The sequence below is a fragment of the Balaenoptera ricei genome, chromosome 20 (genome assembly GCF_028023285.1).
Source record: "Balaenoptera ricei isolate mBalRic1 chromosome 20, mBalRic1.hap2, whole genome shotgun sequence".
NCBI classification, from domain to species: domain Eukaryota; kingdom Metazoa; phylum Chordata; class Mammalia; order Artiodactyla; family Balaenopteridae; genus Balaenoptera; species Balaenoptera ricei.
Window position 1 is genome coordinate 52896586 of NC_082658.1, and position 21564 is coordinate 52918149.

A 21564-nucleotide genomic window follows, 5' to 3' on the forward strand; every position below is an offset into this window, starting at 1 on the left:
GCGAGTCTCTGCCCGCCTCCCGCATCCCACACTGCACCGCGGCAGGAAGGGGGAGCCGCGGCTTCCGGCATCTCCCCCGCCACTCCTGGCGTTCCCGGTGTCGGCCAGCTGGCTGCATAGCTTCCTTGCTGGTGATGGCAGCACCCGTCGCTATGGAGACAGGTGAGTGGCGCTCCGAGCCGTGCGTTTTGGCAAATAGAACTATCCTGGGCCCAGACACCTGCTCCCGCTTCCCCGGGTTCGCCTTCCAGGCCTAACTCCCCGCAAGGTGATTGTTCGGCCTGGGAGGGGCTAGGACTCTTCTAGCGTCTGGAAGGGCGAAGGTAGTTTGGCCTTTTCAGAGTTTGTTTTGTTGGTATATCCTTTCTCCTCACTTGTTATTCAGACACCGACCCCACCGGCTTCCGGCGAGGCTAAAGGAGAGATTTTGGATCATAAACCGCTTCCTCGATTTGTTTTCTGGGTCTTAAATGAGCTTGCATAAGTTTAAAATATCGTCGACAAACTCGTGTATTATTTTGCCACTGACGCGTCTCACCGAAGCACGCGTTCCCTGATCTTGCGTACTCGCCGTGGTCTCTTTCAGCTTGCATTCTGAACTTTTCTTGATAGGTTTAGCGTTTGCTTTATTTTTGCTTAGCTTAATCACTTAACAACTTCTAACGCATTATTAAAATAAGGCAAGGCACAGTTACCGCAACTTACCGCAACAGTGGTCAATGTTAAAATGTTAAAATCCCAACATAGTGGCTCACGAGTGATAAATGTTCTGCCCCGTGTGTGATTCTGTTTTCTTTGATAACTTGTCTTTAACATTAGAGAATTCATTCATTCCTGATTAAACATTCCTTTTAATCAGGGCTTTGCTTTCCTTAGACTTATAAGGAAGGTTTTTCTCCTCCCTCGCCCAGTTTAGGAAAACATTCACATGCCCTTCTTTATGTAGAAACGTATCTCATCATTAGTCAGGTTTCTTTACTGCTGTTTTCTTTCTACAAATCAGTATTGTATATGGTGACGTTTATTTTGGATGATTTTTGCTATCTTCTCTCCTAGATGATGCTGGAAATCGACTTCGGTTTCAGTTGGAGTTGGAATTTGTGCAGTGTTTAGCCAACCCAAATTACCTTAATTGTAAGTTGTTGAGCACCTCATTGAATTGAGTAGCTATTTATAATTTCTGATAGAAGAGTTGCAATTCATAGTTCCAATTCATAGCTGGCCCTTTGTATCCTCGGATTCAGCTGCAGTTGGTTGAATCTTCCCATTCGGAGGGTGACAATACTGTCATTGTCATTGCGCTATGTTATTTTATATGAGACTTGAGCATCTGTGGGTTTTGGTGTGTGTGGGGTCTCTTAGAACCAGTCCCCTGTGGATTTGAGGGATGACTTTAGTATCTACTTTTGTACATTCTCAATTGAACAGAATTATCGCTACACTTATATTGGTATATATATAATTGAGCAAACTGGGACTTCTGTCGTGAATTCAACGAGTGTTGGTGGTGGGGATGTTATGTAAGTAAATTCTTTACTTTTATGTTAGGAGTCACAAATCAGTAGTCCAAGGATTGATTTGCTCTACAGGTGTATTTTTTTTTTTTTTTATGCCTTTCAGTTCTTGCCCAAAGAGGTTACTTCAAAGACAAAGCTTTTGTTAATTATCTTAAGTACTTGCTTTACTGGAAAGAACCAGAATATGCCAAGTATCTAAAGTAAGTTTAATTTTTATAGTCCTAAATATGTGTGTACTTTATTATACTCCAAAGCACTGATATTTAATAGACTTCTTAGTTTCACATTGGAAAAAATATATTTTGAATCTCTGCACTTCTTTTAGCTGTCTCCATTTTAACACGAGACACACTGATCTCTAACTTTACTTGGATTACTTCAGTAATATACTCACCAGTATCCCTGCTTTCTCCCCGCCATCCCCCACCCCCAGGCCAAACAAAGCAGAACCATTTTCTACACAGAAGCCAACTTGGTATCTTAAAAATATAAATCAAAGCATTCCATTAGAACTCTTCAGTTGCTTCTCATTGCATGCAGAAGAAAATCTAATCTCTTTTCTTGAGCTAAAGACCTATATAATCTAGCCCTGTCTTGTCTGACCTTATCTTATACCACTCACTCCATCTCACTGGATTTCTGACCCCAAGGAACCCACAGTCTATATATGGAATGACATAGCCATAGCCTGAACGTGAAAGACCATAGAAAGGGGTACTTACTTGTAAGGAAGGTTTTCTAGAGGAGGTAGCCTTACCCGAGTCTTAGTAGCTGCTTATTTTATTTTATATATTTTACATAATAAATATATGTATTTATTATTTAAGTTGTGCAATAGATGCTTTCGTTTTAAGGCTTATGAATTGCAAGGAGCATACTATAATCACGAACTTATACCTTTTTTTTTTTTAATTCTGCTAATTTGCAGTAGTGCTATAGCTTACATTAAAAAAATATATATATTTATTGATTTATTTGGCTGCGCCAGGTCTTAGTTGCGGCATGCGGGATCTAGTTCCCTGACCAGGGATTGAACCCGGGCCCCGTGCATTGGGAGCGCGGAGTCTTAACCACTGGACTGCCAGGGAAGTCCCTGAACGTATTCCTTTTTAATGGTAAAAAATAAACCGTGAATTCCCACCTGTGCTTTGTCTTAACTAGGTAGTCAAAAAGCAATGGTGAAACTTTTAGTCTTTTTTTTTCCTAAACAAACACAAGTTTGAGAGGAAAATGTTTCAAACTTGTACTCCCACTTTTCTGATCTGTGTCTTATAACAAGGAGGATGTGCGAAGCCCACATCCTCCTGTAGCTTGCAGGACCCTTGGCACCCTTACTGGCCCTTTATAAAGAACCACTTATTCATTTAATAATCCAGAGAAAAGACTTTTTTTATTAGATTGCAACATGTTGTATGTATGTAGACTTAGAGACTCAGTGTTGGACAATGAGCCCTAGACACCATCAAGTTCAGTTTCACCCACAACATTGCTGAGATGGTCATCTACATGCTGGCTGGAGGTTTCCAGTGAGCACATACTACTCCATTCAGGGGCAACCAATTCCATTGTTAGCTAGATGCTAGAAAGTTCTTCCTTGTATTATAATATGATATACCTCCATGTAACTTCAACCCATGTTGAGTTTTGTCCCTGAATTAATCCAGAACCAATCTATGCCCTCTTGAGGAACAGCCATTCAGATATTTAAATTCAAGAGAGGTTGCAAATTAACCCCCATTTCATTTCTGCAAGGTTTTCGTTTAATAGTTGCCAACATTTGAAGATTAGAAAGTTTCATATTTTAATCCATATTTCTAGCTACTCTAAAATTCTGGAAGATCTGGTAACCCCAGGTCTTTGTTCTCCCAGGTCAACCACTGGCTAGAGCAGAGGAGCAGCTGCCTCTTCTAGACAGTTTCCACTATTTTACTAATAGCCACGACTTGCAACTATAATTTATCTCTTACATCTTTTTTTCTCACCTACCTTCAGCCGTTTCTCATGTGCCCACCTTTGGGTATTTTGCACTTATGCCTTATGTTTTTCAGCCAAGAGCTAAACACAGGCCTTCAGATGTCAGGGTACGGTGGACCAAATAGCTTTTTTTTCTTCATATGGACATTATACTTCTATTTGTTCAACTTAAGTTTACATTACCTTTTTTGTGGGGGCAGGGAATGAGGGGGCAAGGATTCGTATTGTTGACTTGCTGGGAGCTTTATGTCAACTAAAATCTTTCAGTTCTTATTTTCATCAACGCTATTAGTTTAGTTCTCCATTTATTTCTTATTTATTTTTAAAAAATCTAATTGCAAAACTTTCCTTTTGTACCTCTTCTATTTCATCTTGTTGGTTAATGCTATAATTGTAGCCTATTAACATATTTATAATTCCTTATTTTGTCATATAATGTATTCTGAGCATTGTCTCTACAAGTCTGATAAATGGTCGCTGTGTGTCTAAGTTCCAGTTACTGACTAAACGCTACTTGAAGACCATTCTCTTGGTCGTCACATTAACTTATTTTACAGTTGAAGAAACTAAACCTTAAGGGAGTTTAAGTACTTTGTTTGAGGCTACCCAGCTGGAGAATGGCAGAGCTGGTTTCAAACCTAGGTCTTTTTAACTACCAACAATGTCCTCATGAAAAGGAAATAGCCAGGTTAGGTGTGAGTAGGGCTTTCCAGGCTTAGCTGCTGACAATGACAAGCAACTATGTATCTTTGGAGTATAGGAAGCAAATGTGTAATAAGGACAACGTGGTGTAGGGCCCTGCTACTCAATGTGGTCCTCAGACCAGCAACATTGGTATCACTTGGGAGCTTGTTAGAAATGCAGTCCTCAGGCTCCACCCCAGACTTCCTGAATCAGAGTCTGCATTTTAAGAAGTGATTCATGTGTGCATTAAAATTTGAGAGGCACTGCTGTAGTGTACTGTCCTCAAACTTTAGTCATTTGTATACCACTTGTACAATTTTGGCTCTATCTGTGTACTCCCTGTAAGACTTACTGTTTTTTAATTGACTCATTTAAATTTTATGTCTTTTCTATTTGAAATAGTTTTACTTAAAAACAAATGGAAAAACAGTAAGAAGAATTCCTGTATATTCTTCCCCCAGATATTCTAAATGCAAACCTCTTACATAATCATAGTACAGTGATCAGAATCAGAACATTAACATTGATATATCATCTGATCTTGTTATCTAACCAGCAGACCTCATTCACATTTTGCCAGCTGTCTCACTAATGTCCTGTGTCTGGGGCAGTGTCCAGTCTAGGCTCAGATGCTGCATTTTGTTGTCATGTCTTAGTCTCCATTAATCTGAGTTCATCAGTCTTCTTCCCCCCCCCCACCCCCCGTAAGTGTGACACAGAAGTAATCTTATATCCTTCTTGGTATATCAGGAGTCATAGGATGTCAATTTGTCCCTCTACGGGTGATATTAATTTTGACCACTTGGTTGAGGTGGTGGCTGCCACTTTTCTCTGTATCAAGTTACTATTTTTCCTTTCGTATTTAATACGTATTTTGTGAGGGAATACTTTGAGACTATGTAAATATCGTTTCATATTTCATTCTTTTACCTAACTTTAGCATCTATGGAAGATACTTGCTTGAAACAGTTTTTACTGTGGTGATTTTCTAATTTCATCATTCTTTATTCATTTATTAGTTGGTATTCAGTTGTAAGGAAGGAACATTTCCTTGTTCCTGATTTATTTATTCATTTATTAGTTGGTATTCAGTTGTAAGGAAGGAACATTTCCTTGTTCCTGATTTATTTATTCACTTAAAAAAGTTACATCAACATGGATTCTCTTGGATTCTTGTGGGTTATAATTATGTATCTTCTTGATCCCAGATATAGCCAGTGGGAGCCCCTTCACATTGGCTCCTGAGTACTTTTGACATATCCCTATAATTTTTTGAGCATTTTTCTTTCTGGCACTACATAATATTCCAGGCTCATCTTGTACTTTCCCTCTGTTAGCCTTAGAATCAGCCATGTCTCCAACCAACCTTGGATAATTCTATATAAAACCCATGATCTGGGCACTCAGTGTGCGCATTGGTGTCATTGCTTCTAGGCCCTCTCAACACACAAAGCTAGAAATTGTGTGTGTATATAAATACCTATTTCTAGATCTGTGTATGTATATATATATATATATATATTCAAAGCCATGAGTTCATACTGTTTTCAATTCCAACTCAGTAACAGGATTCATTCTAGCCTTCCCCCTTCCTTATCTGAAACTCTTTTTCTGAGAGCCAGAAATTTGGCTTTCTATCTACAGCATATTTACTTACGTATTTGCTCAACCTTAGAGTATATGTACTTAATTTCAGAATTGTTATATCCCTGTGGAAAACTAGAATACAGTATTTGTGCTTAGTTCTTTCTGAGATTGACTCAGTTTTAAAATAAAAGTTGTCTTATCATTGTTTATGGAAAACCAGTAGGTATTAATTAAACACACAATTAATTACTAAAATAAAAAGTGTTCGTGTTCCTCACCTTGGAAACCACCAGAAGAGAATAGCATGCTTTGTCCCCCAATGTTGACTCCGTTTACCAGTTACTGTGTGGTCTTAGGCAAGTTATTTAATCTTTCTGAACTTAAGTTTTCTCACTTTTGAAAATTTTGCTGACTTTTGATGCATAAGCAGGAAAAAAAAAAGAACTGTACTACCAAAGTATACTAAATTAATGTTACAGAAATGGTAGGCTGCAAGATCGTTCTTAGGTGAGTAACTGAACTAGAGCGTGGTATTATTACGTTATGTCGATCACTAACTTACAGACTTAACCCCAGGTACCCTCAGTGTTTACACATGTTAGAACTGCTCCAGTACGAACACTTCCGTAAGGAGCTGGTGAATGCTCAGTGTGCGAAATTTATTGACGAGCAGCAAATTCTGCACTGGCAGCACTATTCTCGGAAGCGCATGCGCCTCCAGCAAGCCCTGGCGGAGCAGCAGCAGCACAACAACGCATCGGGAAAGTGAACGGCTGGATCCGGACCAGGCTCTTAAGACATGTACCTATTGCTTTTGTGCAGTGACGACAAAAAGACTCTTCCTGTGTACCTTTATCGTGGTAGCACCGAGAACCGTTAGTGTGCTATTTAATTGAACTAACTTTTTCTTGTTAATAGATGATTTCTGTTAAACCAGAATTGTTCTACTTTGATTTCCCTGTGGATTTGTAAGCTTTTATTAGTATTTAACACAGTCAGCTGAGTAAGAATCGAAATGTTAGGTGTTTCAGACCAATTTAAGGCAGTGGGGGGCGAGGGAAGGGGAGGGCCACTGAATATCCCAAACTCTAAGCCGAGCTCTGTTTTCATGTACAGTGGGGCCTGGGACAAGTCTGTCTCCTGGAACCTTGCTGTCCCTCAGATCAGCTATCCTGCCCTGCATCTACAGAGTGAGAGGTGTGGAGTAAGTGACCTCTTTACATCAGACAGCAGGAACCGCGTAAAGGTTCTTAAATTCTGCAGGGCAGGAGACATACCTGTATCACCAGTTGCTTTGCAAGTGAGTTTTAAGGAAGAATCATTGGTATGTCACTGACCTGGTAATGGCAGGGAGAAGATTGGTGGTTAACTACTAATTGGACTCTTGACCTTAAGACTAGAACAGAGGTGAGGAGCCTCGAACACTTGTGCTCATTTGGGAAAGCTGACCTTTATTTGGCAGATACCACAAACCAGGCACAATGTTAAGTGCTTAGCTGCATTCTCATTTTATCCTCAGAACGATCCATGTTCATAAAGGAGGAAACTGAGGTTTAGACAGGTTAATGGTTACACAGCTAGTGAGTGATAATCAGTGAGACTGACTCACAGGCTGGAGTCCTTCCCATCACTAGGTTATATGGTCTCTGACCTCTCTGCCACCCGCCTCATCCCAAGTAGTGAGGCATATTCAGACAGCTGTAACAAAACTGCCAGCATTAAGCAGAGGCTGGATTAGATGTGCTGTGCTTCCCTTCAGTGGTTAGGTTAAGTTCTACATTCTAAAGCCAAAGAAGGTGTTTTAGGAATAACAGTTCTTTGTAAATTCGTGGAATTTAAGGTAAAAGATCCTAACTCCTTTAGAGATTTGAAAGCTGTCTACTGCACTATTAGGGGCTTTTAGGTATTTCTGTCATCTCCAATAATAGCTTCCTTTGTGCTATTACTGCCACTCCTGAAGACTTATTTTACCTATGGTAGCTTAAAAATACCCATATATTAAAGCAAATTGAGGGTTCATGAGCATTTTAATAGCACTCTCTATTGTTTAGACATGTACCAATTTTTTTACATCATCATTTATTTATTTACTTATTGCTAACATGAATTCAAAGCAAGTATGCACATTCTTTTATACTAGAGCAAATCAGGAAGTAAAGACACAATTGCCATCATCAAATCTTAATCTTCAGAGAACAACATCTCCACCAGGTTGGCCTGAAGACACTCAGATTCTACCAGTTTTTGAGGCTGTAAGAGAACAACAGTCATATCTTAACCCACAGCTACAAAAATGTTATTAGGAGGGGAATGAGTTGTTCTACCTTGAATGACACAAGTCTTGGAACAGAGAAATTATGCTATTCAGAAACTAACTAGTTGTAACAAGCTTTATGAAATAGTTAAGATATTTACCTTAAGGCGAGTCATTAAAATACTTGGCTCCGTGGACTAAAACAGGAGACAGGAAGCCCAGCGTCAGCCCTTCCCTTTAACTCTGTAATTTAGGATCCCAGGGCCATGACTAAACTAGAGGACATGCCCTTTCTTTTCATCCAGAATTATGGATTAAGTCGAAAACAACTACTGATGCCACTGTTTTAAGGAATTGTATGTTAACCAGCTTTCTTCAACAGTGCTTACAGAATTTTAAAATAAGAATGGCTTTTAAAAGGCATGAAAAAAACCCTAATATTTGCATTATTAATGACTTATTGGGATAGGCCATAGGGATGGACAGCCATGTGTATTTTGAATACATTCTGAAGAGCAATGTGATACTTGGGATGAAATGTCAAGATCTTTTCAAATTTGAATCCAGAACAAGTTAAGAGTTTTGATAGGGTGAACTGTATCCCCAACACAGTTAAAGAAAGATACTCACTGTTCCATATTTAAGTAGTGTAGGCACTGCAGTTAATTTCAACTTTTTCCTGAAGTCATTATTTGGATCTTTCCAACTATTTCAGAAGGAGAAAGTGATCATGAAAAACATTTACTTGGTTTCTTACATTCTGCTTGGTATTTGATACATTCCCACTTTCAGTCTTTCAGTAAACACTGTTTTCGTTGTAAACATTTTAAAAACCTTGACGTCTACGACATATATTCTCCTGTGCAAAGTTTTCATTGAAGTGAATATATACTAAGATATAAAATAAATATAAAGACAATTAAGTTCTGAACTAACATCAGGCCAAATTATTGAATTACCCTTACCTAATACAAATGGCTGAACATTCAAATTTTTAATTCGTATTTAATATCTTCTAGTTGCTTGACTTATCCGACTGTACCTTAGAACTGGGAACCTGAATCACAAGACCCTTCCCGCCTAAATTTGCAAGAGTCTAGTGCATGTCTGGGAAATAGAGTACACATTGCCACTTACTAAGGTTTTTCTCCTACTTGGCAGTAGATGAACACACATCCTTCACCAACATGCTTCAGCCCCTCTCGGACGACCGGTTCAGCTTTTTAAAAAGTTGATAGAAATAATTACCAGCTTTACAATCAGGCACTGATGAACAGCGTCCCTCTCCCCTCCCCTCCTCTCCCCTCAGTCTTGGTAAGTACTCAGACTTTATCCTGCAGTTAACTGAGGAGATTAACAGAAGTCACGTGTTTTTTTCTGATTTTGAGAGCCACTTTAAGGGTAAGGACCCACTCTCAGTCCTGATTTGTCCCCAGGCCACAGCGCCCAGAACAATGAAAGACAAATATTTGCTGACTTATCATAAGGAGACCAATTCACGTCTCCTGTAAGACACTAATCACATTGGGGAAGTGAAAAGTTCTAATGGACTAGATTCCAAGATTACCCGGGTCGAATGGTAGAAGAGCACTCTTGGCGGGGCGGGAAGGACTTAATAGCAGGAGTAGGGAACAGGGTAGGAAAAGGCAAGATGAGAGCTCAGATCGCCCTGCGGGACTCCGGGAGCAAGACTCCCTCCGCTTCCTCTCCACCCCACTCTGGCCATAGCCTCGGCCTTCCTGCCACTTCCTCTGGGCTGCAGCCCCCGAATCCCGGCCTCACCCTGCACGCAGTCGGGGCACCAGCTTTTGCCTTCGGCGTCCTTAGAACCAGAAAAGTAGGCGAAAATAGTCTTGCCACTGTGCTGCTCCACCGCCTGCGTGAACTCCTCGTAGCCGTACACGCTTACCTCTTCGTAGCGGGCCATCGGAAAGCGTGCCTCGGAAAGCTAGAGGTGTCTTGGGTTCGGCCGCCGCTGGGAGGAGCTCCATGCGGGGTGGGGCGAAGCTATTTCCGGGTGGGCGGGGAGCTGGGCAGGGCTTGAGGTAGCCAGCCTGGCTCTGAAGTGCTACGGGAGCCTCTGACGGCCAGAACTCCTCCGCACCGTCATTCTGTTCTCTTCTCAGGTCTCTCAGTGCTCGCTGCACCCCGAAACCCCGGCTTCTGCCCCTGTCTGGTCCCGGCCCCAGCCCCATGTGCAGTGGCTGCAAACCTGCCGCCACGCAGCCCCTGAACCCTTAGGTGGCTCCGGAGCCTTAACGGCTCCCAAGCCGCCCTGCGCCCGTTGCCATGGCGACTGGGCGAGCGGCCGGAAGTGAGGCCTAGTTGCGGCCCCCAGCCCGCTTTCTGGTAGGCGCGCCGCGCCCCAGACCAGGTGGGCTCTGGCCGGAGCTGGGGGGATTGTGGGAAGCCGCGTTAGGAGTCATGGATCTGCGGGAGAGGAGACTTTGACCGAGCTTAGATCCTGCCGCTCGTCGGGGCTAATTACCTTTTCTCCTGCCGAGGCTTTAGTGGGGCCCCGGGACCGGGGGGCGGGCGTCCGGGACTGGGCGGGGGTAGGGGGCTGGGAGGCAGGAAGGCTCCGAGGGCTGGAGCTGAGTGTGTGAGTGCGTGCGTGGAGCCGCCCTGGGAGCCGGTGCTGAGACAGAAAGTGCCCCGGGGCTGCGCTGGGAAGGCGGGAGTCGTCCTGGAGCAATGAGTGGGGCGGCTGGCCCAGGGGTCTTGCCGGGGCTGCGCGGGGGCGAGCTAGCGGCGGAGACGTCGGGCCGCTGCGTGGGGCCCAGCAGGTCCGGGCGCGGAGTCCGGCGGCCGTGGGAGAAGAGACGGGGTGCAGGGACGTCCCGAGGCCGTGGAGGGAGGCGCCGGGCGAGGTCCTCGGTTCGGGGGACGCGCTGTGTGAGTGCGGAAAGGCTGCGGGACTGTCGGCGGCCATGGGGGAGAAGACCTGCAGCGGGAACAGCCCAGGCCGCCGGGGCGAACGAGGCTGGGGGGACACCTGGCACGGCAGGCTCGATGGAGGCTGCAAGGGACCTTGGGACTGTGTGGGTGAACGGGGCAGTGGGGGAACCCCAGGTGGTGGGGCCTGTCGGCTCTGTGTGGGTGACTGGCACTGGGGAGGAGGAGGAGACGTCTTATAGGAGCCCCCGGGGCTGTGAGAGAAAAGGTTGTCCAGGATCTACGGGGCATGAGAGCATTCTGGAACTGTGGTTGAAGGTGCAGGCTATGAGGGCAGCTACAGGATGTGGGGAAGGAAGCAGAGTCGAGCTCCATCCCGTGCCTGCAGGAGAAGGGCCGGTTGAAAGGGGGGTTCCTGGACGGGCTTCGTGGGTAGAGACCAGCCGTGGTGGTCTCACCGGACCGTGGGTGAAAGGACAGGCCAGGACAGTCCCCCGGGCCGCAGGAGTAGCCATAGCTCCGGACCTAGGGGCAGGCTGTGAGAGGGCCTCAGGTTTGTGTGGGCAGGGCCAGGCTGTGAGGATGCCACCTGTGGCTGTGCCTGGGACTCCGGAGGCAAGTTCTGGGATTGCCCCACACCAGTGGGGGAGAAGACAAGCCGTGGCGGTGCCTGGGCCCGTGGAGGGGATAGGCTATGGGGTTGCCCTGGGCTCTTGGGGAAAAGGGCCGACTGGGGGGGTTCCCGGGGCCACTGTGGGGTGGCCTGAGGCTGTGGAGGTACCTAGAGCTGTGGAGGGAGAGCCCGGCGTCGGGGCTGCTCCAGGTCTGCGGGGGAGGGAGCAGGCAGCGCAGGTGCCTGTCTTTGGGGATACCCCAGGCTTAGGGGGAAGGGGGTGGACCGCAGGGGTGCCCAGAGCTGCGCGGGAGGAAACTCCCTTTGTGGGTGCCCCAGCCACGTGGCGGAGGAGACAAGCCGTGGAGGAGACAGACGCCGGGCTTCTCCCTGGCCTGTGGGGCACCGGACAGCCCATAGGGGTGCCTTGTGCGATTGGAGCGGGAACGAGATGTCGGGGTGAGCCAGGATTTGGGGAGAGGGGGCAGGCTGTGTGGGTGGAGGCAGGCTCTGGGGGCGACTCCGGGTCCCGGGAAGCTGCACAGCCTGCAGAGGTGTCTGGTCCTGATGAGCAGGAGGCAGGTCCTGGGGGCGCTCCAGGCCTGTGGGACATAGGACAGCCTATGGGAGTACCTAGGGCTCTGGGGCCAGAGACAGGCTGTGGGAGTGTCCGGGGTCCGTGGGGAATGGAACAGCCTGTGAGGGTGTCCCAGGCTCCGGTGGTAGCGGGAGCCGTGGGGGAACGGACTAGCGGCAGTGGTGTTACAGGCCTGTGGGCTAGGCAGCAGGCTCTGCGGGTGCCCCCGGCTGATGCAGTGCCGTGGGCTGTCAGGGAGGAGACCTGCGGTGGGAATGTCTTGAGTCTGTGGGAAAGGAGGCGGGCTCTGGGGGGGCCAGAGGCTCCGGTGCCTGCAGCTTTAGGGGGACCCGGGTCTGTGGATCAGGAGGCTGTCTGTGGGGATGCCTCATGTCTCTGCATGAGAAGACAGGCCGCGGGGCTCTCTGAGGCAGTGGGGTCGCCAGAGGCAGCAGGTGTGTCCAAGCACAGGAGTGCTCCAGCAGGGGTGCCCACAGCTGTGTGTACCTCTGGGTCTGGAAGCGTACCTGCCAGGGTGCCTGCCGCTGTGTGGGTGCCTGGCTCTGTGTGTCAGGAAGGCGGCTCCAGGGATGACTTGAACCTGTGGGGAGAGGTTCGTACTGCCAGGATACCCTTGGCTTCAGGGGTACCTATGGCTCCCCAGGAGCTGTGGTCTGTGGGAGAGGATACTGGTTGTGAGGCTTCCCCAGGATCATGGGGAAAGAGACAGAGTGCTAGGGCTCCTGTGGCTGCTGAGGTGCCCACGGCTCCTCGGCTACCTGGTCCCCTGGGGGTGGAGACTGGCTCTGGGGGTTTCTCACGCTTGCCAGGGAGGGCACAGACTGCAGGAGTACCTCTGACTGCAGGGGTGTCCACAGCTGCTTCGGCCCCTGGGCCGCTGGTGGGTGATGCCAGCTCTGGGGATGGCTTAGGGGTATGGGGAAGGGGACAGGCGACTGAGGTGCCCACTGCTGTCAGGGCTTCAGGACCTGCGGACGGGGAGGCTGACTCTGAAGGCGTTGCAGGCCTATGGAGAAGGAGAGCCGATGGAGCCATCCCTGGGGCTGTGAGGGTACCTCTGTCTTTGGGGGTGCTTGCAGCTGTAGGAGTTCCCACGGCGGGGTGCCGGCCTGCCGCAGTGTGGGTGACTGGGTCTGCAGGAGAAGAACCCAGTGCGGCTGTCTCCGGCCTCACGACGGGGAGGAGGCCGTCCGCAGAGGGCCCCGGGGCTCCAGGGCGGGAGACAGGAGGTAGAAGTGTCCTGGGGCTGCCGGGGTGGGTGTCTTACACGTGTGGGCATGGGACCAGGTTATGGAGCTGCCCAAGGTCTGCGGGGGAAGAACCGGACTCTGAGAACGTGCCAGGGGTGTCCAGGACAGGCACGGCTGCAGGGGTGAATGAAGCCGAGGAAGTGCCTCCGTTTTCAAGGGAGGAGACAGGCGTTGGCCACTTGAGAGATCATGCACAGCAGGGTGGGAGGAGACAGGCTGCAGGAGGGTCTAGAATCAGAGGGAGGGGGAACAATTTGGGAGAAAATTGTGAGGGGGAGGACAGATTGAGGGGTGCATTCCAGTAGTATATATAGGGAACAAGTTGGGGGACCCTGGGGCTCTTTGGGAGGGAACAGGTTGGGGGGAGATTTGTTCTGGGTTATGGATGAAGGCACAGGCCGTAAGGGTGTCTCAGGATTGGGGAGAGAGATACTTCGTGGAGATGCCTCACCGTATATGGGATAACACATTGGGAGGTTTCCGGGCACAATGGGAAAGGGACAGGTTGCAAGGAGAGGGGTGTCCCAGGACTTTGTATAGGGGAACGGTTCGGGGTGGGTGTCCCTGGACTTTGTGTGTGTATGTGCTTGTGTGTGTGTGTAGCGTCACTCGAGGTATCCTGGAACTGTGGGGATCACCTGGCTTCTTCCTGTTGGAGAACGGACTGTTAGGCCTTTGGCATCCAGGGGGAAAGTACTGACCACGTACAAGCCGCAGATGCCCAGGCCCCAATTCTGCAGGCTCCTTCATTCTGCGGCTCCGGCCCCTGGGCTGTGGAGATGTCAAGCCAGTTGGGATTGCCTCACGCGGGTGCCTCCTCCCATCTTCGCTTTTGATCATGTCTCTACAGCCTTAGAAATAAGGAATCTTTATACTTCTACAGATATGTCAGTCTTTAAGCAAATCCAGTCTACAATCCTTGAGTTTATTCAAAAGCTTAAATTAGGGATCTCTTAAAAAAACCTGAATTTCCCAGTTGATTTCCTATGGGATTCTTTGAGAGGACAAGCTCCCCCATGCAGTTAACACTAGTTGGTTTATGGAAGATCTGCTTAATTCGACAAATGTTGAGTTAAATTGTCCACTATGCTCAAAGCACTGTTGTGGGGAATCTCAGAGAAGAGCAAGACAAGGCCCTAACCCTCCAGGAACCTTGTCTAGCTGGGAAGATGAGACAGATACCTGTGAAATAGGTAAATAACGACATGAGCAAGTGTGTGAGTGCAGGGGCAGTAGTGCATATGAGGAGGCATTCAGAATAGGGAGAGGCACTGGTGCATGTGTAGTTTACCAAACGCTCTCATCTGTTAGACACTATGTGAATATAGGGTGGGGGGAGTTTGAGGGAAATTGAAGATGTACAGAGGTCATTCAGCTAGTTAATGGTAGTTCCTGGCGTCAGTCTACGTACTCCGATGCCACAGGTTTACTTAGAGTCATTCAGAGTTGTGTCCTTTTGAGCTACCTAGAAGAGTGAAGCGTACTGCTTTTTGGTTAGTAGTTAGGATTTATTAATGTACGCTGTATATCCATAGAACTTCCTTGTGGGAAAGTGCTTGTTGGCCATAGCAGAGCTCTGTCTTTGGAATAACGTCTTATCGGCAACCTTTGAGATGTGAAATTTGGAATGAAAAGGGCTCAAGAGATAGTCATTAAGCTAGTGTGTCCCCTATTCGCTTGGAAGGTAGAATTTCAAAAGTGTAGTTGCTTTAGTAAGTGGAAGAAACTATCATATACCTGTCCTTAAGCATTCACTCTGTAGTATGAGGGGGCTGGGGACTACTAGAATATTGTTACATGAGCATGGCATTGTGTTTTACTTATTCTTTCCTTTTGTTTGAATACAGTTGGTCTGAAAGTACTTTCTTTTATTTTAGGCAACGATTTTAGGAGAGAACTGTTGGCTGATGACTGAGCTTTCACTATTGTGCTGCACTTTCTGACGTGATGGGATCAGGCAGACCAGCCTCAGCCTGTGTTCATCTAGCATCTAGTGTCCAACTGGATGGGAGGAGTGACCCCAGGAAACTTCAGACCCAGGTAGTTTCGTTTCATTTTTCTCTTCAGAGTTTTGTTATGAAACATTTCAGACAAAGAAAAGGACAATGAACACGTTTTAAATCACCTTTTAGATTTAACCATTATCACACCTAAGAAAATGGACAAAAAATAATTCCCTAATATTATCTAATAACCAGTCTTCATTCAGCTTCACCCAGTTGTCCCCAAAATGTCTTTTCCCTCAGCACTGTATTTACGCAAATCTTCAAACATACAACAAACAGAATTTTACAGTGAACCTGTAGATTCCATTACTATTTCACGTGTTTGTTCCATTGCATATCTGTCCTTCAGTCCATCCCTCTAGAATCCATTCATCAATCCCTCATACTTTTGGACTCAGATCAAAATAAATTGCAGGGGCTTCCCTGGCGGCACAGTGGATAAGAATCTGCCTGCCAAGGCAGAGGACACGGGTTCAGCCCTGGCCTGGGAAGATCCTGCATGCCATGGAGCAACTAAGCCCGTGCGCCACAACTACTGAGCCTGCGCTCTAGAGCCCGTGAGCCACAACTACTGAGCCCGCGTGCCACAACTACTGAAGCCCACATGCCTAGAGCCCGTGCTTTGCAACAAGAGAAGCCACTGCAATGAGAAGCCCGCGCACTGCAAAGAAGAGTAGCCCCTGCTCGCCGCAACTACAGAAAGCCCACGTGCAGCGACAAACGCCCAACACAGCCAAAAATAAATAAATAAAATAAAAATAAAATAAATAAGTAAATTGCAGACCCTGAGTACCCTGAGTACTTGAGCATGCGTATCATATACTAGAATTCATTCTTTTTTAAAGATTTTTTTTTTTTTTTTGATGTGGATCATTTTTAAATGGTCTTTATTGAATTTGTTACAATATTGCTTCTGTTCTGTGCTTTGGTTTTTTGGCCCGAGGCATGTGGGATCTTAGCTCCCTGACCAGGGATTGAACCCACACCCCCTGCACTGGAAGGCAAAGTCTTAACCACTGGACCGCCAGGGAAGCCCCCTAGAATTCATTCTTTGTTTACCATTTTTTTCTTTTGATGTACATTTTACATCTGCAACAAATACACTGAAATGTATACATCTTGTCACATTTGCTGAGTTTTGACAAGTGTATACACATGTGTAACTCATACCACTATCAGGATACAGATCATTTACATTACCCCAGAAAGTTCTCTTGTGCCCCTTCCTAGTCAGTCCCACCCCAAGCCTCCACAGGCAACCACTATTCTGATTTTTTTCAACATAGATTAGTTTTCTTTGTTCTAGAACTTCATGTAAGCAGAGTCATATACTATGTACTCTTTTGTGTGAGGCTTCTTTCACTGGGTATGTTTCTGAGATTTGGTGTAATATTTCTGAGATTCATTCACCTTGCTGCATGTATCAGTAGTTTGTTACTTTTGAATACTGAGTAGTGTTCCATAGTAAATGTGTACCACTGTTTATTCATTCTCCAGTTGATGGACACCTGGGCTGTTTGGGTCACTATGAATGAAACGGCTATGAACATTCTTGTACAGATCTTTTTGTAAACATGTTTTCATTTCTCTTGGGTAAATACCTGGAAGTAAAATTGCTGGGTCATAGGGTAGGTGTATGTTTAGTTTTTTAACAAACCAACAGACCTTTTTCCAAAGTGGTTGTACCATTTTATTTTCCTACCAGTAATGAATGAGAGCTCCAGTTGCTCCACATCTTTGCCAGAATTTGCTGGTGTTTTTAAATTATATATATATTTTAATTACACCATTCTGGTGGGTGTATAGTCATATCTCAAAGAAAAACTTTTTTAAAATTTTCACATAATTTCAGACTGACAGAAAAGCTGCAGGAATAGTACACAGAATTCCTGGATACTCTTCTCCCAGATTCCCCAAATGTTAGCATTTTATTACATTTTCCCTCCCTCTGTCTCTCCCTCCTTCCTTTTTTTTCTCTCTGTCTCGCTACACACACACACACACACACACAAAATTATTTTCTAAACTGGTTAAGTTACAAACATGATGCCCTTTTGCCCCTAAGTACTTTTTTTTTTTTTTTTTCTTTTTTTTTTTTGGCTGTGTTGGGTCTTCGTTGCTGCATGCGGGCTTTCTCTAGTTGAGGCGAGTGGGGGCTACTCTTCCTTGTGGTGCACGGGCTTCTCATTGCGGTGGCTTCTCCTGTTGCGGAGCATGGGCTGTAGGCTCACAGGCTTCAGTAGTGACTCGTGGGCTCTAGAGCGCAGGCTCAGTAGTTGTGGCTCATGGGCTTAGTTACCCCGCGGCATGTGGGATCTTCCCGGACCAGGGCTCGAACCCACGTCCCCTGCATTGGCAGGTGGATTCTTTTGCTTGTATAATCATGGTACAGTGATCAAAATCAGGAAATTAACATCAAATGATGCTATCATGTAACCTACAGACCTCACTGAGATTTTGTTAACTGTTCCAATAATGTCCTTCATAGTGAAAGAAAATCTAAGATCATGAGTTTCGTTGTCATGTTTCTTTAGTTTCCTTTAATCTGAACGATTTTTGAGTCTGTCTTTGTATGTCATAACATTGACATTTTTGAAAAATACGGACTTGTTATTTGAGGATTTCCTCTCATTTTGGGTTTGTCTGAAATTGTCTTATAATTACGTTCAGGTTATGCACTTGCAGTGGGAAAACCACCAAGGTGATGCTGAATTCTTCTCAGTGCATCATATCAGGAGGTACACGCTGTCGATTTAGTCCCATTACTGACAATGTTAACTTTAATTATTTGATTAAGGTGGTGTCTGCCTAGTTTTCCATTGTAAAGTTACTCTTTTGCCTTTTGTAATTGGAGTATCTGTCTTTGAGACTCTGTTAATATCCTTTTATTCCCCAAACTTCATTTGCTAGTTTAGCTTTCACTGATGATTTTTTTTTTTTTCTTTTTACTGGTGAGATTATGGTTTACTAAGCTGTGCCTTAGTACAGGCGCTGGGGCTTGCCCATGGTGCTCTTAATGTACAAAGCCCGAACGTTCTGCCAGTTTTTCTTGAGCAATGACACCAGGAAGTTGACAGCTAAGTGGATGTTGTATGCAAGCTCATCATCTGTCATTTTCATGTGGCCAGCAGCCACTGCCAGACACGGCACCTTCTTCATCTGGAACTTGATTGTGGACTTCACTTCATCAACTTTGGCCACCATGTTCTCATTGTGGGTCAGCAAGGAAGGGAACTTGCCAGCCTTATTCAGGCCTGGGCCCAGGATTCGTGGGATCTGCTTGATCATAGACTCTGAAGGCAAAAAGGCATCATACTTCTTGGTCAGCTTCTTGACCAGTTTCTTATTCTTGTTGAGTTTCTTCAGGGCCTCGACGTCCACGTGGGGGATATCCGCAGCCTTGGCCTCATCACAGTGCTGCTGGCCCCCCAGAACACATACGGAAAACTTGGGGCGGGGAGTGGACTTAAGCCTGACGGTGCCTGAGAAGCGTTTGTCCTTCTGAGGGTCATGTTCTTCAGGCTGATCTGCAGCTCCACCGTCTCCAGAAACTTCCAGCGTTTGCGCTGGTTCCCGTGCAGGACTTCCTGCACCGCCTCGTAGAGGGTGTCTCAGGAGACTTTGCTGCTCGTGGTCCCTCGCGCTGTGATAACCGGAGAAGAGCTCATTGATGATTTTTGCCGGAATCAATTTTTTATTATGATGGTAGGCAAGTGGTGACTTATTTATTTATTTATATCAGAACAGACTTTTAGATTGTTACTTAATTCAGTATGATATTCAAATGGTCTCTGATTTGGCCAGTGAAATGAGAGTCACTTCAAGCTGATTCCAGTGTCCCTTTCACGTTTCCATCTATCTTTGACCACTTTTTGCTATAAAAAGATATTCCAGGCTCAACATAATTTTCCCCTGTCCCAGCCCTAGAATCAGCCATTTATCAAAGGAGACTTCATCCCTTTGGTGGAGAATGGATTTTAGGAATCAGTGTCCGGGTACTTGATATGCTCATTGGTTCTCGGATGTCAGTGTTTCTCTCATATGCCCTCTCAGAGGACATAACTGGGAAGTAGATGTATATACTTGTGTGCCTGTACACACATTCATATGCAGATCTGCACTTCTTCCTTCCCCCCTCCTCTCTCTTACTCCATTCTTTCCTCCCTTTCCATGTGTCTGTTTGTCTATCTGCCTATCTGTCTATATTAAACCCATGAGTTCACACAGCTGTCTCCAGTCCAATCCAACACTTCCCATTTGTAACTCCCATATTCAACAGTGTGAAACCAGTCTCTGGTTATCCACAGTATGCGTACTCATTTGCTCAATCCTAGAATGTACAAAACTGTTTGAGAATTGCAATCCATGCCTCCACAAAAAAAGAACCCTATAAATTAGAGTTCAGTATTTGTTTAGAGAACTTTTTGTCTTTAGCCTGAGGGCATATAGTCCAAATGCTATGTTCAAAAGTTAATTGGATTGTTTTTTTTTTTTTTTAACCTTCACTTTTTAGTGTGGTTATGTTAGTCATCTGAACTTCATTTTGGTTCGTTGGTTTCTGTTAGTATTTATTTTTAGGGTTTTCCTTCATCCGTATGAATTTTATTTAATATCTTCCTCCCTTTCTCCCTCCCTTCTTCTCTTCCTTCCTGTCTCTCTAGTATGTGGGAAACATTAACGTGGTTCCAAACAAACGTGTGCAAAAAGGAACATTCAGTGAAGTATTAGCGCCCCCCACCCCAATTCCCTCTATCCTTTCCACCCAATTCCTACCCACACCCTGTAGATACCTAATCTTATTATTCTCTGATTTTTCTTCCCTGTGTTTCTTTCTGCACAAATGATCAGATATGTGTGTGCTTTCTCATGAAGTACTTCTCCCCTTTTTTGAAGGGTGGAATATTACAGATACTCTTTTTTGCACTTTGCTCTTTTCACTGAACAGCATATCTGAGAAATCCCTCCGCATGTGTTCATACACACCTTCCTCATTCTTAACATCTTCATAGTACTCCTCTGTGTGGATGTAGCATAGTTTCTTTGGTTTTATTTTATTTATTTATTTATGGCTGCGTTGGGTCTTTGTTGCTGAGTGCGGGCTTTTAGTTGCAGCGAGTGGGAGCTACTCTTCGTTGTGGTGCGCAGGCTTCTCATTGCGGTGGCTTCTCTTGTTGGGGAGCACAGGCTCTAGGCACGTGGGCTTCAGTAGTTGTGGCACACGGGCTCAGTAGTTGTGGCTTGAGGGCTCTAGAGCGCAGGCTCAGTAGTTGTGGCACACAGGCCTAGTTGCTCTGCGACATGTGGGATCTTCCTGGACCAGGGCTCGGACCCGTGTCCCCTGCATTGGCAGGTGGATTCTTAACTACTGCGCCACCAGGGAAGTCCAGGATATAGCACAGTTTGAGACACTCTTCTACATAGGCATTTAGGTCAATTCCAATACTTGGCAGTTACAATAGAGCACTGAGTAACCCTGTGCATATGTATTGTTGGGGGTGTATCGTCAGGATAAATTCCTGGAAGTGAGACTGCTCTGTCAAAAGGCAAACGCATGTGTGGTTTTGTTTGCTGTTGCCGGAGTCCTGTCTCTGAGGGTTGCGCTCCCACCAGCATCCTGTGAGAAGGCCTGTTTTCCCAGTCTTGCCAACAGCATGTGTTGTTATATCTCTTAATTTTTGCTGATCTGTTGCTGTCTCAGTGTATTTTTAATTTGTGTTTTTATGGACTTGACGAACTTTTCATATATTTAAGGGCCATGTTTCTTTTGTTGTTGTTAGTTGTCTGTTCATGTGTTTTCACCATTTTCTACTGAGTTTTGGTCTTCTTTCATCTCAATTTACAAATATTTTTCTTCCAGTTTTTCAGTTCTTTGACTTTGTTTATGGTGTTTTTAAACCATAAAAAACAGAAGTAGTTTAAAAAATTTTTATTTTAATGTAGTAAAAATTATCACTCTTTTATTGCATATGGATTTTGAGTCACAGTTAGAAAGCCTTTCCCTACACCCAGGTTAAAGAGGAATTCATTCATTCATTTTTTTTTTTTTTTTCTAGTACTTATATGAAATCCCCTAGGTATTTTAGGTTATTTTTACTTTTGGGGAAGATTTCTCCAATAAGGCCATAAGTTCCAAGTATTGTTCCTCATTCTGTGCACCTTTCAGATGGTAATTATTTTTTTTCTCTC

The 21564-nt window shown here is 45.5% G+C and overlaps 4 protein-coding genes and 1 pseudogene across 8 annotated transcripts in view; 3 read left to right on the top strand and 2 right to left on the bottom strand.

Moving 5' to 3' along the window:
* The first annotated feature begins 49 nt into the window (after positions 1-49).
* MED31 (mediator complex subunit 31) lies at positions 50-6701 on the top strand. Of its 2 annotated transcripts, none has more exons than XM_059907405.1 (4): positions 50-162; positions 1057-1134; positions 1621-1717; positions 6327-6701. In XM_059907405.1, exons 1-4 carry the CDS (start codon positions 135-137, stop codon positions 6529-6531), a joined length of 408 nt encoding a protein of 135 aa, XP_059763388.1. In that variant the 5' UTR covers positions 50-134; the 3' UTR covers positions 6532-6701. The 2 variants fall into 2 exon arrangements, with proteins under 2 accessions (XP_059763388.1, XP_059763389.1); XM_059907406.1 differs by having other exon boundaries at positions 6339-6701.
* Positions 6702-7778: 1077 nt separating this feature from the next.
* TXNDC17 (thioredoxin domain containing 17) lies at positions 7779-10319 on the bottom strand. 2 transcript variants are annotated; one of them, XM_059907403.1, is made up of 4 exons: positions 9926-10319; positions 9154-9235; positions 8647-8722; positions 7779-8012 (listed from the first exon to the last, which is right to left on the bottom strand). In XM_059907403.1, exons 1-4 carry the CDS (start codon positions 10209-10211, stop codon positions 7944-7946), a joined length of 513 nt encoding a protein of 170 aa, XP_059763386.1. In that variant the 5' UTR covers positions 10212-10319; the 3' UTR covers positions 7779-7943. The 2 variants fall into 2 exon arrangements, with proteins under 2 accessions (XP_059763386.1, XP_059763387.1); XM_059907404.1 differs by having other exon boundaries at positions 7785-8012; positions 9799-10043.
* Positions 10320-10589: 270 nt separating this feature from the next.
* Positions 10590-14160, top strand: LOC132355168 (collagen alpha-1(I) chain). Its single transcript, XM_059907399.1, has one exon. The coding sequence runs from the start codon at positions 10711-10713 to the stop codon at positions 13675-13677; it is 2967 nt and encodes a 988-aa protein (XP_059763382.1). The 5' UTR covers positions 10590-10710; the 3' UTR covers positions 13678-14160.
* A 150-nt stretch (positions 14161-14310) lies between these two features.
* KIAA0753 (KIAA0753 ortholog) overlaps positions 14311-21564 on the top strand; it is a 56118-nt gene continuing 48864 nt past the window's right edge. For 2 of the 3 annotated variants that reach the window (XM_059907400.1, XM_059907401.1), the window contains exons 1-2: positions 14313-14565; positions 15250-15412. In XM_059907400.1, coding sequence (XP_059763383.1) covers positions 15320-15412 — 93 coding nt within the window. In that variant the 5' untranslated portion in view covers positions 14313-14565; positions 15250-15319. Of the gene's footprint in view, positions 14566-15249; positions 15413-21564 lie in introns of all 3 variants that reach the window. The other variant, XM_059907402.1, reaches the window with a different exon arrangement.
* LOC132355172 (large ribosomal subunit protein uL1-like) lies at positions 18337-18890 on the bottom strand (annotated as a pseudogene).